The 17,590-nt window shown below is 42.7% G+C and overlaps 1 protein-coding gene across 4 annotated transcripts in view; it reads left to right on the top strand.

Moving 5' to 3' along the window:
* Window positions 1–17,590, top strand: part of Kiaa1210 (KIAA1210 ortholog) — a 78,709-nt gene that overhangs the window by 14,498 nt on the left and 46,621 nt on the right. For 2 of the 4 annotated variants that reach the window (XM_042269177.2, XM_076562745.1), the window contains exon 2: window positions 10,518–10,596. In XM_042269177.2, coding sequence (XP_042125111.1) covers window positions 10,536–10,596 — 61 coding nt within the window. In that variant the 5' untranslated portion in view covers window positions 10,518–10,535. Of the gene's footprint in view, window positions 1–9,554; window positions 9,729–10,517; window positions 10,597–17,590 lie in introns of those variants that run through there. The other 2 variants (XM_042269178.2, XM_042269176.2) reach the window with 2 other exon arrangements.

Below are 17,590 nucleotides of genomic sequence, written 5' to 3' on the forward strand. Positions count from 1 at the left end.
TATAGCCCCAACAGGGCTATATAGACAAGGCTGGCATAAAGAGCCACCTGCATTCGTCTCCTGAGTCCTGGGATTAAACACACAAGCTACTGTGCCTGGTTTTCTTCCTTTGTTCTAAAACAAGATTTCTCTATGTAGCTCACACTGGCTTTGAACATGAAATCCTCTGTCTTGCCTCAGCTTCCAGGGTGCTGGAATTACAGATATGTTACCATGTCTAGGGTTATGGGCCTTTCTCTCTTGTCTAGCTAGCTGCCCTATATCCTTGCCCAATTCTAGGCCATGATTCAACTAAGACACTTTTCTATTTTGTCCTGTGGAGCCTTAGAGCCCCAGGACATTCCATTTCCCAATCCATTGCTCTGCTGCCTCCTTCTGTGCTCTGCCAATATTGTTCCAGAAGCTTTGAGATTTTGCTCCAGTCCCAGAACCAAAAGGTCTATCTCCTCCACCAGACCTTCTGACAAGTCCCTTTAGTACTGTTGCTTTAAAAGGTGGTTGGTTACCTTGAAAATACTCATGCCACTATTTAATGAGCAGGCACATCTTTCCTGGCTGGTTGATATTTTCACTCAAAGGATTTGCATCTAGGAAGACCATCAATGACTTTTCTCCCCCAGCAGCCTGAATAACATCTGCCCCTGCTATGAAAAATAGCTAGTGGGGAAGAAGCTTCCAGATAAGTTGCAGCAACACAAGTGTGCATGCCTTCAACAACAGAATCTTACCATCCAGTTCTAGTGGCAGACCAAGAGCAATGAAAACGGATTGTATTGCTTTGGGTGTCCCATGCCTGGCACTGGGATTTTTCTTAAAGAATACGGCTTCTGGGAGCAGTATTATCTACTCACACAGGGTGCACGCTTCAATCTTTCTTTTTTTTAAAGTTGCATTTTTAATTAGCTTACCAAAAGGTTTCCACATAGCTTTTTTCATACAAGTTTCACTTTGTTTAATCCTTCCCCCAGCTCCTTGTCTCCTCCAACACCCACTCCCCATCCTCACTTAAACCTTTCCAACACCATTATTCCATGATTTTACATTCATGTCACATATGTTCTACTGTCCTTCCCCCACTAAAGCCTCTCCTACCCCCCACCCCCCACCCCCGCCTACTGGTCCCTTTCTAACGTACTGGCCTACACAGGCATGCCAAGTTAAATACACAAATTTAAAATTTAAAGCTGAGATTCACATGTGAGAGACAATATGGCCCATTTGTCTTTTAGGGCCTGGGTTATTTCACTCGGTATTACATTTTCCAGTTCCATCCATTTATCTGAAAATTTCTCATTTTGATTTTTGTTTACAGCTGAATAAATTCCATTGTGCATATGTACCACATTTTTATTATCCATCCATCAGTTAATAGCCATCTTTGCTGACTCCATTTCATAGCTATTGTGAATAGAACAGCAATGATAATGGTTGTCCACATATCTTTGTCATGGGATATAAAGTTCTTTGAGTGTATGTATAAGAGTGGTACAGCTGGGACATGCATATGGTAGTTTTATTTTTAGCTTTTCCGTGATTTCCATGGTAGCTGAATCAGTTTAAACCTTCTTCAATAGTGAATAAGAGCTCTCCTTTCCCCACATCCTTGCAGAAAGTTCTTGTCACTCATTTCCTTTAGGGTAGACATCGAGGGTAGATTGAACTTCAAAGAAGTCTTGATTCTTAATTTAATAGACTGTATAATTCTGTATATTGTTTTGCCATTTCTAGTTTAGTAATTTCTGGGACTATCTTAATTGTTTCTTTACACCTACCTCTTTTGTGTTTGGATTTTTTCCAAGGACCTAAGGTGCATCTTTAAGTTGCTTATTTGAAACCTCCCTGAATTTTTGATTTAGGCACTTAGACCTATGGATTTATGTCTTAAGACTTCTTCCATTGTAACCCATAGACTTTGGTATTTTGTGTCTTAATTTTTATTCAGTTCTAGGAATTTTAAAATGTTCTTGACTTTTGCAGTGACTCATTCAACATTAAGTAGTACATTGTATAATCTCCATGATTTTGTTATTTTTTTGTGGTTTCTCTTGCCTTTGATTTCTAGATGTAGTCCACTGTGATTAGATAGTATGAAGAATGTTATTTCAATTTTCCTGTATTTTTTTAGATTTTTTTTTGTGGCCTGATATATGATCTATTTTAGAGAAACTTCCATGGGCTACTGAGAAGATTCTGTATTCTGCAGTGTTTGGATTGAATGTTGTGTAGATATTGGTTAAGTCCATTTGATATGTGTCTTAGTGTTCTATTGTTTTGAAGAGACACCATGACCAAGGCAACTCTTATAAAAGAAAGCATTTAATTGGGACTTCCTTACAGTTTTAGAGGTTAGTCCATTATCATGATGGTGGGAAGTGTGGCAGCAGGCAGGCATGGTGCTGGAGAAGTAGCTGAGAGCTTTGCATCCTGATCTGCAGGCAGAGAGAGACTGAGTCTGGTGTGATCTTTTGAAACCTCAAAGCCCATCTCCAGTGACACACCTCCTCCAACAAGGCCACACCTCCTAATCCTTCTCAAAACAGTTCTACTCTCTGGTGACTATGCATTCAAATATATGAGCATCTGTGGGGGTCATTCTCATCCTAACCACCACAATTTATATAATGCCATTTACCTCTGATAACTTTTTCATTTTATTATCAGGGTGAACTTCCTCTTGGTTGAGAGTGGGATATTGAAATCACCCACTGTTTATGTACTATGATTAATGTGTAATTTTATTTATGAAATGTGGTGCACCTCTGTCAAATGAATATTTGTTCAGAATTGCAATGTCATCTTGGTGGATTGTTCCCATAATTACTATGAAATGACCTTTCTGTCACTTCATCAGATTTGGTTTGCTATCTGTTTTGTGAGATATTAGATTAGTGACATCTGCTTGTTTCCATGTTCCATTTGCTTGTAATTACCTTTTCCATCTTTGTACCCTAAGGTAGCATCCATCTTTGAAAGCAAGATGTATTTATTAGAGGCAAGAAACAATAGATTCTGTTTTTATTTTTAAGTCCAGTCTGCTAGTCTGTGTCTTTTGATTAGAAATTTGAGATCATTAGCATTCAGAATTATTATGGAAAAAATGTATATGATTTCTATCACCTTGTTGATTTTGTAGTGCTTGGTGTTTTTATAATTCTCATTTGTTTAAACACTGTTGTCAAATATTTAATTTCATTCCTATAGGCTCTTGAATGTGTTTATCATTCTCTTCAATTCAAAGCCTCTGTAGAGGTGGCTTACTGTTTATAAGCTCCTTTAGTGTGCTTTGATTGTGGAACATTTTTATTTCTCCTTACATTATGGTAAATATTTTTGCTGACTCTAATAGCTTTGGTTGGCAGTGGTGACCTTTCAGAACTTGAAATATGTCTTTTCATGTCTTCCTGGCATTTATTTATTTGTATGTCACTTGGCATGTTTTTTTTTATTTTTAAAATTTATTTATTAAATTTAATTTTACATATCAGCCATGGATTCCCTTGTTTTCCCCCTCCCATCCCCCACCCCCTGCCTTCCCCCAAGCCCACCCCCATTCCCACCTCCTCCAGGGCAAACACTCCCGCCCCCCCAGGACTGAGATCGACCTGGTAGATTCAGTCCAGGCAGGTCCAGTCCCCTCCTCCCAGGCTGAGCCAAGCGTCTCTGCATAAGCTGCAGGTTCCAAACTACTTGGCATGTTTGTATTGCAGTTCTCAATGTGTTTTCTGTGTTCTTTTCTGTCCCTGCCTACTTGCTGTTCTATATGCCCCCTGTACTTGAACAGGCCTCTCTCTTCTCCTAGATATGGAGATTTTTTTGAATTTTTTAATTAATTAAAATTTTTCATTTACTTTACATCCTGATTGCAGTTTCCCTCTTCTCCTCCTGTTCTCGCCCTCGCCTTCCCTCTATCTCTGTTCAGAAAGGGATAGGCCCCCCATGATATGGGGAATTTTTTTACTATGGTTGTAATGAAAATATTTTCTATGCCTTTTGCATGGAGCTCTCTGTGTCTAAAATTTGTTGATTTGGTCATTTCAAGGTGTCTCAAATATCTTTCATTTCTAATTCATATGCTTTAAAATATTTATTGTCAACTTGGGTTGAGCGTACCAGTTCCTCTACCTTGTCTTCGTACTCTGATACTCTGTCACTCTTCACTCGTTCTGTTGGTGAGACTTTCCATGGAGCATTTTGTTTGACTTACTAAAATTTTTATTTCCAGCATTGTTTCAGTTTCACTTTTTCCTCAATATTTTTATCCTATTGTTGACTTCTGTTTTAATGTCCTGCATTGTCTTTCTTATTTCATTCTGCTGTTCGTTTTCTCTTAAAATTCGTTCAACCATTTGTTTGTTTCTTTGAATATAGTTATCATTATTCATTTGAACCAAGTAGCTGGTCACATAACATCCATAATCAGAAAATAGAGATGAACACACACATGCATGTTGCTCATTTTGCCTTTCCATTTCATACAGTTAGAGATCTTTTGCTCAGGGAATAGCCCTACCTACAGTTAAGATGGGTCTCTCTACATCAGTGACCATAATGAATGTAATCCCCCCCCAAGGAGTTCCCAGAGGTCCACCAGGCAATTCTAGAGTCTAAAGTTGAGAATCAACATTAGTAATCACAGGGAATATCTAGACTGCTTTCTATTTCCTTATTATCATGATTCCAGCGGCAATAAATATAGACATGCAAGTATCTCTGCAGTAAGATGTAGAATCTTTTGGGTATTTTTCAGGAGTAGTATAGCTGAGTGGAAAACTTAATGAATCAAATAAAACATACAGTGGAAACATCACAAATAGATTAGACCAAGCAGCAGAAAAAAAAAAAAAGATCAGACATGGAAGGTGGGCACTGAAGCACAGGAGGAATTTAGAGTCCCAGATAGATGTGCCCAGAGGAGAACCTCTCCCTAACTTAACATTGAAGTCAAGATGTCAAAGCCATGCAACAAAGAAATAATATTAGAAGCTATAAGAGAAGAATGCCAAGCATTTGAAAAGATATCAGATCGTCAGCAGAGCATCCAGCAGAAAACTAAAAGCTGGAAACCCGTAGCATGGTAGATGTGAAAGCAAATAAGTGTTAGCCAAGGTTGCTAAATCCAGGAGTGCTGTCTTTGAGAATGTGTGGAGAGGGCTGGAGACATGGCTCATCACTTTAGAGGTCTCTAGTTTGAGTCCCAGCATATACATAGTGGCTCACAACAGCCTGTGACTCCGTTTCTAAGGGATTTGACACCCTCTTCTGGATCCAAGGGCACTGCATGCACATGGTGCCCAGATATTCATCCAGGATAAATACTCATACACATCAAATAACTTTAAAAAGATAAGTAAATAAATCTTAAAAAAATTTAAAAATGATGGAGAAATAAAGACATTTCAAGACAAGACAAGTACAAAATAAAGCAATCCATGGTCACCATGCTAGTAAACAATAATCTCGGCAAGTCATGAGGCAAAAGGCAGTCAGAAGCACTTCTTCATGGTCTCTGCATTGGCTCCTGCCTCCAGGTTCCTGCCTTGAGTTCTTGCCCTGACTTCCCTCAGTGATGGAGTGTGGCCTGGGAGTTCTCAGCTGAAATTATCTCTTTTCTCTGCAAGGTGCTTTTGGCCATGGTGTTTAGAAAACAAATTAGAACAGGGTTTCCTAGAGACAGGGCATCACTATAAAGCCCAGAGGGTTCTGAAACCTACTCTGTAGCCTTGAACTCACAATCCTTCTGTGTCCACCTCCTCCTTACCAGGATCCCAGGCGTGTACCACTATGCCGTGCTCTCATGTGCTTTCTTTTCCTTTGTCATCAGGGAGTGGATCGTTTTCTAGAGCAGTCTGAAGTCCTAGGTTCTACTCCTAACTTCGTAAGTTGTATGTGCCATATACTTACCATGTGAGCATGGGTAATTACTTAGCCTTTCAGCTTCCATATTCCGATGAATGAGGGGGTGAGAATAAATAGTACCTCCCTCACAGGAAAGCTCTGAGGATTCAGTGAGAAAGTTTCTGAGAAAAACCCTTCTGTGTCAGCACATACTCACTGTCCAGTAAACAGCAAACATACACTATTTTATTTTGCCATTGCCTCCATAGCATCTGAAACGGACCCGGGCATACACTATGCATTCACACAGAGTCAGGGTGTGGCTAAGGGGAGAGGCCCTGAGGAGTAATGTTCTGACTTGGTTGTATGGTTCAAGGTAATGGGTCTAACAGTAGCTATTTCGGGTAAGGTAGACAGAAGGCAGGGCCATGGGTGGAGTAAAAGATGACATTAGGAGCCAGGGTACCTTCAGATGATTCTGCTCATATGTGAGGTAACAGCTGCTTCTTTTCACAGTTGAAGGGATGCCTGTGGATTTAAGATCTAAGGAAATTAGAGGTCCAAAAGGTTTGTAAGTATCACCCTAACTGAGAATCTTTGGGGATCTAATTTTCTGGGAGGCATTGTTATTTCGCTGGGTATGCACCCACGGGGAAGAGAGAATCCCTGTTGAGAGGAATTTTATTCAGAGACCACTCTGTTTCACACCAGACAGAACCAAGAGAACAAAGGGTATTTGTTGAAGCCATGGGGTGATCTGCAGACTGTGTCTTCCAACCCACACACTGTGGACCAAAGTGTCCCAAGATGAAACCCAAAAGTTACAAGTTGCCTTCACAAAGGTTAGATGATCCGGCATGAGAAGAGGGCATACTTTCAAGGCCTGGTTTCTCATCCTCCCATCCTCCGTATCCAAGGTCCAGGGAGTGCCATCCGGGTGCCTCCCCTCCCTAGTCCCTGTTGCTGACTCCCTGCTGGTGCCTCTGGAATTGTAAGGACAGGGAAGATCGGAGCCAAATCCCACAGATTCCAGCCAGCTAAGGGAAATTCATATCCCACAGCAACATCCATTTCTGTTTCTTCTACTCTTGTTCCTGCTCCACTGTTTGAAGAGGGTCACTTCTCCCAACTAATGTATTATTGACTGTTAGGAACTGTAATAGCAGTAACCATGACAAAAATAATAATAATAAAAAATCTCAGGCACACCCTACTTGAAACGGAGATGAAGACCAGGGGGGAGTTTGTGGATGGTACTCTTGACACTTGCTCCCAGTAATACCCTCATCCAGACTTTGTCTCCAAATTTCAATCACCTCTCACTAATAGCATCAAATTACAAACCTGTTGGTGGGTGAATACATTTATTAGGTCAGAGCCCTCAAGTTCCACTTATTTATAGATAAGGTCTCTCTATGTAAACCTGGTACTCACTATGTAGACCAGGCTGGCCTTGAACTCACAGTAATCCCCCTGACTCTGTCTCCCAAGTGTTGGGATTGAAGGAGTGCACTACCATGCCCAGCAAATCATCTCAATGATTATTTCCACCAGCTGGTCTTCAACAATGCCTTTGAAAGAACACTTCATATCCAAACTCTAACACTGAGGCTAGCCCAAACCCGTGAGTTCAGGCCATCCTCCTACCTCAGCCTTCTGAGTGCAGGGATTACAGGCATGTGCCACTGTGACTACCTTTAAGGTCTCTGGTTTCTTGATGGCTGTCAACCAAAGGTTGCTCTCAGTTATAAGATGCTGCCCGGTGTTCTCTGCTTTTCTGGCCTTTACACCATGACAATTTGTTCTGACAAGGCTGTCAGAAAGCATCTGCTACAGCCTCAAATCGCTGACTTCCACATCTAACATCTAGACCCTCTTTTACTGGGCTCACACATTCAGATTAGGTCTACCCACCCCCAAGGGGAGGGAGCATATAGCGCAAGCATACTGGGAGTGAAAAGCTTGAGATCTGTTTATGAATTCTATCTACTGCTGACCCCATGAAAATCATTTATCCTACCGAATGGGTTGTGGGATTTTTTGTTGTTGTTAAGGTTTCACAATATAATTTAATTATTACATTTCTCCCTTCCCTTCTCTCCCTCCAACCCCCGCCCCTTATACCCCTTCCAGCTCTCCTTCAAATTCATGGCCTGTTTTTTCTTTCACTAGTTGTTAAGGCATGCATATATGTGTGTGTATGTTCATACACATTCCTAAAGATTACGCGCTGAGTTCATGGAATGTTACTTTTGTACATGTTTTCAGCGCTGACTCTTTGGCACAGGACAACCAATTGGTGTGTTCTTCCCTGGAGAGACAATTGAATGGTTTTGAGAACATAGGGCTGACTGCTTCCTCAGCAGCATTCTCCATGCTGGAAAGGAGACAACGCTGGCAAGCAGTCTTCGGAATCCTCGAACCTAGATAAGGCTGTGTGTAAACAACTTCATCAGCCCCCGAGTATGGCCTCTTGCCTTTGTTTTACCTTTGGACCCTTCACAGATTTTCAGCAAGACAGCAGGAAGGAGGAGGAGGCAGCTCTGGGGCGGCCCAGGGAAGCAAGCACACATTTCCACTCTCATCCTTCTGTGTGTGCATGTGTGGTGCTATGATCAAACCCAGGGTTGCGTGCATGCTCCTCTTCTGACGGACATGTTTAAAGATGACTCAGTAATTCAATTTGATATCTCTGTGGGGCCAGCCTTGATGATGACCAGTTTACATGAAGGGCTCTGTATAAAAACATGTATTTCCTCATTCCTTAGTTGTCTTACCAGTTTTTCTCATAGGACTTCGTGCAAAGAAGTCCTTTACTTGAAACGTGTCTCAAATTGTTTCCATATATTTAAACAAGAGGACCACTTTCGTACTGACTCAGATTTTGTGCTCCAGCACCCAGCTTTGTCTACTATTGCACCCACCCTTCTCAACCACACGTAGTAAGTACCTTGTGTGCTTAGTGATACTAGGTAATGATGCTACTTAGATAAGCAAAATGTTGTCCCTGCCCACCAGGTGATGCCACTTCTGGAAGACGTATGTGCAAAGGGCCAAGAGCATGATGGGGGTAGACATGGGTGTTTGAGTCACAAAGAACAAGAGGGAACTAAGGGTATGGGTCTTTGGGAAGATGGCGTTCCAGACATAATGGACAGGCTGTGCACAGTTCAGATAGCAAAATAAAATAGTATGTTTATGGAATGGCTCATGATTCTAGGACACCACAGCGTGGGAATGAGAGTACAGGAGGCTGCTGGGAGACGGAGGGGAAAAGGAGCCCCCAAGTGTATAAAGAGGTAGGGTTTTAACCTTCAAGCAGCAGAAAGTTGGTGAATAAGTTTGAGCAGAGAAAAGGGCTAATTCGTTTAGTGTGACAAGAAAAATATAAAATATACTATTCACATTTTATAATGATTCCATGTTGAAATAATATTTTGTTTAAATCAGATTCAATAAAATACCTTATTAAAAATAATTTCACCTGTTTTCAAAGTTGCTCATTTTTAAAGTGTTGCTGCTAGGGAATTTTCCTTTGTGCATGTGGCTTACAATTGTGTGTCTGTTAACGTTTGCTGGGCTGGGACATTGTTGATAAAGAAGAGGGCCAAGGACAAAGGCCCAAATGCTATGTTTCAAAACCAGGGCTAGAAGAATGGGCCATTAGAGGAGCCTGAGAAGGACCAGCCAATAAAGAAAGAGGAAAATTTGGGGAGTGTGATGTTCTCATCAGGAACTGATACAAACGTTTTAAAAGGGAGAGTAGGAGAGAGCGAGACGCTGTGGGAAGGCTGGCTTTAGGCAGAGCAGTTCTGCTGTGAGGACCAAGCCAGGCGGTTCTGGAGCCCTCGCTGGGACAAGCACAGAGAATTCCAAGCGAAGTCACAGAATGAGTGAGTAGAGACAACTCGTGGATTTTGTGCTAACAAGCCCGAGAAGGATGAGGAAGTAACATGAAAGGATTTGCAGTGAAGGGGAGGTTTATTCATTTTGCTGTGATGGTGGGTTTGGTGAGGAGGGAGATGTTCCACAGGCCCCACCCGAGATGAGTGGTTGCTGGTGGTGATGTCCTCGGGGCATTTAGGATCAGTTGAGGGAAGGGGGGCATGTATTCCAGAGAAAATTTCTGACTGAACTCTGGGGTTAAATCAAATTCCTTCTCGTAGTGACAATGAGTTGCAGGGGTGTCTGAATACTCTTTTTTTTCCCCTTTGTTCTTCCTTTGTCTTTCATAAGTTTCTCTTTAGTGGTTCTCCTACCACCGGCTATGGTGAGTCAAGGACGATGTGAGCCAAAGATGGCTGGGCATCATTTGGCTCCTTTGTCAGGGGTTTCTGAAGTTCAGACATAGTTTTTTTCCCTCTGTGAGGCATGAGTGCTGGGAAGGACTGTCATGTTCACTAAGATGGCTGCGAGTGTCAGTGATTCCTCATCCATCACTTCCCCCTTCCCCCAGCCATAGGCAAGATATCCTGTATATCCATGTATTTGCCTCTTCTGGTCATTTCCTATTATTGGGATTACTGTCTTTTTAATACATGATACCTACCCCTAGTCTCAATTGCATTTGTATGTCTTTTCTTGAATAGTTTAAGAATATAACTTAAGGATAAGTAGCAAGGTGAAATGATTTTGTTGTCCTATATATTGAAGGAATCATCTTTTCCTCTTTTGTTCTGAAGGTTTTCAGTGAGTTTACCATGGCTGAGTCATTAAAGGAAGTGTCCAGCAGCATGGAAGCTTTGGAAGGCTCAGAGGAGGGTAAGTCACATGATCAAATCTCAATGACCAGTGCTAGATTTGCTGTGTACTGCCATCAGGAAAAAGAACCAGTCCTCTCAGAAAGGAGACTGTTAGAGGGGGATAAAGGGAAAAGAGGCCTTAAAGGAGAAGTGAGGAATTAAAAATAAGTAATAGAATACACGTGACTCAAAAGCAAAATGGAGGCTACTAGGCCTAGGAAGTGACCAGCAGGAGAAGATGGAGGGATGGAGGAGGGTGGGGCATGGGAGGGGAGGAGCAACAAGGCCTAAAATCTTTGCAGAAGCTTCTATTCACTACAGTAAAGGTATTTCTGCTTAGTCATAAGTAATAACCAGAACTGAAGCACAACATCATGAATTCCATTAAGGTTTCATTGCAGATAGTACTTCAGATTCAACCAAGGGAGGGATTGGTAAAGCGGACAGAAAGAAAAGAGGCCATCACAGGCACCTAAGTTCAGGGTATGAAACATCTCATATGCACATCCTAGCTTTGAATGTTTATGCATATGTGGGTGTGGTTGCAGAACAGGCAGCCATGATGGTGGCGGGGAAGAGGTGCTGAGGAAGGGAGGAGATCTGCAGAACACAGCAGCCATGATGGGAGCGGGGACAACCGGATGGGGAGGTGAAGGGGTGCTGAGGAAGGGAGGAGATCTGCAGAACACAGCAGCCATGATGGGGGTGGGGACAACCGGATGGGGAGGTGAAGGGGTGCTGAGGAAGGGAGGAGATCTGCAGAACACAGCAGCCATGATGGGAGCGGGGACAACCGGATGGGGAGGTGAAGGGGTGCTGAGGAAGGGAGGAGATCTGCAGAACACAGCAGCCATGATGGGGGTGGGGACAACCGGATGGGGAGGTGAAGGGGTGCTGAGGAAGGGAGGAGATCTGCAGAACACAGCAGCCATGATGGGGGTGGGGACAACCGGATGGGGAGGTGAAGGGGTGCTGAGGAAGGGAGGAGATCTGCAGAACACAGCAGCCATGATGGGAGCGGGGACAACCGGATGGGGAGGTGAAGGGGTGCTGAGGAAGGGAGGAGATCTGCAGAACACAGCAGCCATGATGGGGGTGGGGACAACCGGATGGGGAGGTGAAGGGGTGCTGAGGAAGGGAGGAGATCTGCAGAACACAGCAGCCATGATGGGAGCGGGGACAACCGGATGGGGAGGTGAAATGGGAGGAGAATCAACAAGAAAATGTTATCTGAAAATGCCACAATGAAACCTAATACTTTGTATGCTAATAAATAAAAGTATTAAATTAAAAAATAAAATAAATCTCATTTGCAAAGCTTCTTCAAATACGTATTCATTAGCTAAATTGTGACGCCATCTATGAGTGAGAGATGAACCTGAGAGGAATTCATAGAAATGGAGAGATAATTCACCAACACTGATTATATAAATAATGAGTTTAAACACTGAGTATAAAATAATGGGTTTCATTGTGAAATTGTAATATGTGTATGTAACTCAATTTTAATATGGTCACCCCATTACCATTTCTCTTCCCAAAGTATATTCAAAAGTGGAACTCTGAGGCACAAAGTGAAAATTGACTTTAAAGACAGAACCAAATGTAATAGCTAATTGGGTTGTTTTTTCATTGGTTTGCTGAGTTTTCTTCAGTCATGTATGGCTTAAAAGACTATCTAGAGCCAGGCGGTGGTGGCGCACGCCTTTAATCCCAGCACTCGGGAGGCAGAGGCAGGCGGATCTCTGTGAGTTCGAGGCCAGCCTGGGCTACCAAGTGAGTCCCAGGAAAGGCGCAAAGCTACACAGAGAAACCCTGTCTCAAAAAACCAAAAAAAAAAAAAAAAAAAAAGACTATCTAGGAAGCCCGAGAATAGACCCTCCAGAGAGTAATTGGGCACTGCAGAATATTCAAGAAATGGATGTGAATGAATGAATGAATGGATGGATGAATGAATGAATGAGTGAAATGACTCCTCACCAAAGCAGACCCAACAAAGCCATCAGCTGACTGAGCCTGATGCCTACAGAAGAGGGCAGCGGTGTGGTAATCTTGATGAAGGCTGGACAGAGGGAAATGCTTTCGGTTTGTTCTCTAGAATGTTCAAAAGATCACATTTAAAAAAATAAAATAAAATGGCCATTTGGTGATGGAAGGGAGGTAAAGGTTGTCATTTTATATTATGCATTTTAAAGCTAAATTCAATTCAGATGGAATGGACTGCCCGTATGTATGATGGATAAGCAAACACAGGAAGAAGTAGCAACAATTTTTTCACTGGATTTAGTTGTGATTTCTTCGGCAGGTGGTGGGAAGCAGCCTTTAAAGGGCTGTTTCGTAGCACGTGACACGCTCATTCGAGTTTTTGTTGAGTAATGATTTTGAAAGTTGCTTGCTGTTTGGAAATTGGTGTGGACACAGAAATCAATGGCTTTGTTCAAGAAAGCCACATAGCTGTCAGCAGTCAGCTGTCAGCGATGTGTTCTCTGGCTTGTAACAGCGACACCTTGTGGTGACACGAGTTATAAGCCTACAGGTTACAGAAATACTGTTGGGCGTAACGTTTTTACCCCTACCTGCCTAATTACCCTTTGTATTTTTAGTGGCTTTTGAAAACCAGCATTTTGTGGCTCATCTGCTGGCAATTTAAAAGCAACCCTTACAAAAAGAAACCCTGAAAAGGCATATTTATATACTCATATCTGGCAAACATCTTTGATTGTACTAGGATTTCACAAATGTGCCTAGCAACTGGTTACTGTCTAAGGTGGTGCCCTGCTTCCATGCCATGGCTCAGGATCACTGAGCATCCAACACACTGTGTTTGCCAGTTTGGTCTTTTTGTGTTTCCCCAAATCCCTGCAAGCAAAGCTATGCAAACCCCATCCTCACAGCAGTTAGCTCCCAAAGGCACAATGGAAGCATTCCTTGTCCTCTAGTGCCTCTGGTGGAAAGAGATATGCATCATTTAAAGTATTTTGCATCCTTCCGGGGAAATAACTTGTTCCTTCCCTTCAAAGAATGCAAAATGGGTGAGAAAAACTGAATCTGTGCATATTGAAATGCTAGCACACGAGTCATCTTGCTAATTGAGGAGGATAAAATGTGTGTGAGTGTGATTTTGTCTCCTCAGGTCAGGATTATGTGTGGTAAGTTTGGTTTTACAGCCTTATCAGTTTTTTTACCCAGCCATTCCATGTTTGCCGGTTGTGTTACAAATGGAGCTACCAGCTGCTGATGCGACTATCTTGTCTTTGCCGGTTTGTAAGAAGTGGGTTTGCAACTCCAAAACATCTAGCTTTGCTTTCCTGGCACCCATTCCGGGATTTTGAAGCAAAGGGGGTGCGGGGACGGGGGTGGGGCGGTGTAGGCCCTATATTTCTAAGCATGGTGAATGTTTATTAGGTCAATCCTGTTTTTTTTGTAATGGCTGAAATGTAGCAGGCTCTTTGCTGATTAGCCCAACTCTTCTCTAATGGCCTGCATTAGTGATTGGTGTGTTGGAGCTAGCTCAGACGGGCTCAGACTTGCTCAAACTGGCTCAAGCCGGTTTCAGAAACTGATTCAAAATGGCCACGGTAGGAGTGTTTCCACTGCACCAATAGGTGAAGAGTGTTGTAAACAGAGGCTTTTCTCTGTCTCACCCCACTTCCACATCATTATTCAGAGGCTTGTATTAATTATAAATGTTTGGCCAATGGCTCAGGCTTATTGCTAAATAGCTATTACATTTAAATTAACCCATTTCTATTAATTTATGCATGGCCATGTGGCCCATGGCTTACAGGTCCTTTGGCATCTTGTTCCTTGGGCAGCTGGTTAGCATCTCCTCTGACTCCACCCTTCTTCTCCCTGTATCTCCATTTGGCTTTCCTGCCCAGCCTTATTCTGCCTGGCTATTGGCTAAATTAGCTTTTATTATCAACCAATGAGAGCAACATATATTCAGAGCATACAGAAGGGTCCTCCCACAGCAGAGTGCACACCAGGGCATTTCCCCACAAGGGGCTAACTGTGAAGCAAGCTTTTTGGGCACAAAACTGCAATTATGACTGTAGCGATTAGCACTGCACCTGTAAACCTTAGTTCTATACTCCCAGCACTCAGGGTAGAGGGCAGGAAGATTAAGGGTTTGAAGCTGGCCTCATCTATGAAGTGAGACCCTGTTTTTTTTAACTCCACAATTTAAAATAGATTTAAGAAATTAGATGATTTTTAAAAAAGAAAGCCAAGCCTGGGGTGGTGGCACTCACCTGCATACCAGTATTCTTGGTGTCAAGGCAAGTGCATCAACAGTTTGAGGCCAGCCTAGGCTACATATCAAAACCCTTAAAAAAAAAAAAAACAAACCTCACAGTTTCACAGATTTACAAAGTTAAAAGATTAAAAGATTGGTGGTGCCGGCCTAGAATACCAGCACTTGGACGTGGAGGCAGGAGGATGAAGAGTTTGGGGCCAGCTTCATCCACATAGTGAGACCCTGTTTTTTTCCCCTCACAACTTTGATTTAAGAAATTAGACACTTAAAAAGGGACACCTGGCCTGGGTGGTGGCACAGGCCAGCAATTTCAGCACTCAGTGTGCGGAGACAGGAAGATTGTGAGTTCCAGGCCAACCTGGGCTTGGTTTTTAAACTCCCAAATTTTTTACACTCCCAAACTCCAAATTTTTAATTTAAAAATTAAAAGACTAAAAGCGAAAGTCTAGGCTGCAGTGGAGGCCTACCTCAACTAGGGTGTAGCCAAGCCTGGGGTGCTAGCAAAGTCCTACAATACCAAACTCCAGGTGTGGAGGGAGAGAGATGAAGAGGTTGAAGATAGCCTGGACTATAGAGTAAGACTCAGGTTTTTAACCACCACAGATTCCTAGATTAAAGAAATGAAAAGAGGGGCTGGAGAGATGGCTCAGAGGTTAAGAGCACTGACCGCTCTTCCAGAGGTCCTGAGTTCAATTCCCAGCAACCACATGGTGGCTCACAACCATCTGTAATGAGATCTGGTGCCCTCTTCTGGTCTGCAGGCATACGTGCAGGCAGAACACTGTATACCTAATAAATAAATAAATAAATCTTGAAAAGAGTAAAAGATAAGGCCTGAGCTGGTACTACAGCTTGCTACACTGGCACTCTGGATGTAGAGGTAAGAGAATCCCAAATGAGAGGGCAGCCTGGACTGTAGTGCAAATTCTAATTGGTCTTAATAATAAAAACCCGGAGTCAGATATGGGGTAAATGCTGAAAGATCAGAGAAGCAAAGGAACCAGCCACTAGAAAGATCTCTTACCTCTACTGAATCCTCAGACCAAAAGAGGCTGAGCTCCTGTCTCCCCCCACCTTATATTACTGTCTCCATCTCCCTAGTGCTGGGATTAAAGGTGTGAGCCTCCACTGCCTGGCTTTGTTTCTCTTTTAGACTGGATCAATCTTGTGTAGACCAAGGTGGTCTTGAACTCCTGATCCTCCTGCTTCCTCCTCCCAAGTGCTGGGATTAAAGGTGTGTGCCACCACTGCCTGGCCTGTATGGTTAACTAGTGACTGCCTCCACACTCTGATCTCCAGGCAAGCTTTATTTGTTAGAGCACAAACAAAATATCACAGCAAGACCCTGTTGTTTTAATACCCACACTTTCCTAGACTTAAGCATTTAAAAGGTTAAAAGAGATGGTCAAGCCTCGGGTGGTGGCATAGGCCTTCAATATCAGCCCTGAGCGTGTGGAAACCAGAGGATGGAATTTAAAGACACCTCTCATTTACACAGAGAGGCCTTTTTAGAAAGGAAACACACACAATGCCCTAGTTTTAAGACATTAAAAGATTAAAAGTGAAGGTCAAGCTTTGGTAGGTGGCATAGGCCTGTAATAAAATCACTTGAGGTGTGGAGGCAGGAGGATCAAGAGTGTGTAGCCTGCTTAGGCTGCATATTGGGATCTTTAAAAAAAAAAAACCTCACAATTTCATATATTAAAAAAATAGAACAATAAAAGAGAAGGCAATGCCTGGATTGGGGGCACAGGTCTTCAGTAGCAGAACTTTAGTTTGGGGACAGCAGGATCAAGTGTCTGAGGCTGGCCCCATTTTTCCGACCCCCTCAATTTTATAGATTGAAGAAATTCCAAAGTTGAAAAGAGAAGTCAATGCCTAGGTGGTGTTACAGGCCTGCAATTCCAATACTTGGGATGTGGAGTCAGGAGAATTGAAAGTCTGAGGTCTGTTTTTTTCACCCCTACATTTACAACATTAAAACGTTAAAAGACAAAGTGCGGCCTGGGTGGCAGCGCAGGCCTGAAATAATGGCAGAGACAGGAGGACCGAGAGTTTGGGGCCAGCTTGAGCTACAGGGTTTTGTTTGTTTGTTTGCCTTTTGTTTTTGTTTTGGGGTTTTTTGCTGTTGTTTTGTTTTGTTTTTATCTCCCACACTTTCTGAGACTTAAGAAATTAAAACACAAGGCCAAACCCAGGGTGGTAGTTAAAGGTTGTGGTACCAGCCCTCTGGCTGCTCAGGCAGGAGGAACCCGAGTGTTAGGCCTTCCTGCTCTACAGAATAAGACCTTGTGGGGTTTTTTTAAACCCCACAATTTCCTAGATTTGCAAAATTAAAAGAATAAAGATAAGGCCATATTTGGGGGTGAGTATCACAGGCCTGTAATATCAGCACTAGGGAGGTTGAGGCAGGAAGATCATGATTTCAAAGCCAGCTGGTCTGTTTATATATAGTGATATCCTGGGCCTTCTCTTCAACAACAACAACAACAACAACAACAAAAGGTGAAGGCCAAAAAATAAAACGCAGATGGGCTTTCTCAGTCGTTGAAGTCATTGAAATTGACAAGCAAATGACTACTTTATGAGTTTGGCCTAAATTGAGGTATCCTGAAGACCCCAAACTATGACCTGGGTTGTTCCTTTCCACAACAATCCAGACACTTGCTTGCTGAGTTTTAAGGGTGTCACAAAGAAATGAGTGGTACAGTGGGGACCAGAGGTGAAATCTGCTCTCTTCCTGTCTCTACAGCTC

The sequence above is a fragment of the Peromyscus maniculatus genome, chromosome X (genome assembly GCF_049852395.1).
Source record: "Peromyscus maniculatus bairdii isolate BWxNUB_F1_BW_parent chromosome X, HU_Pman_BW_mat_3.1, whole genome shotgun sequence".
NCBI classification, from domain to species: Eukaryota; Metazoa; Chordata; class Mammalia; order Rodentia; family Cricetidae; genus Peromyscus; species Peromyscus maniculatus.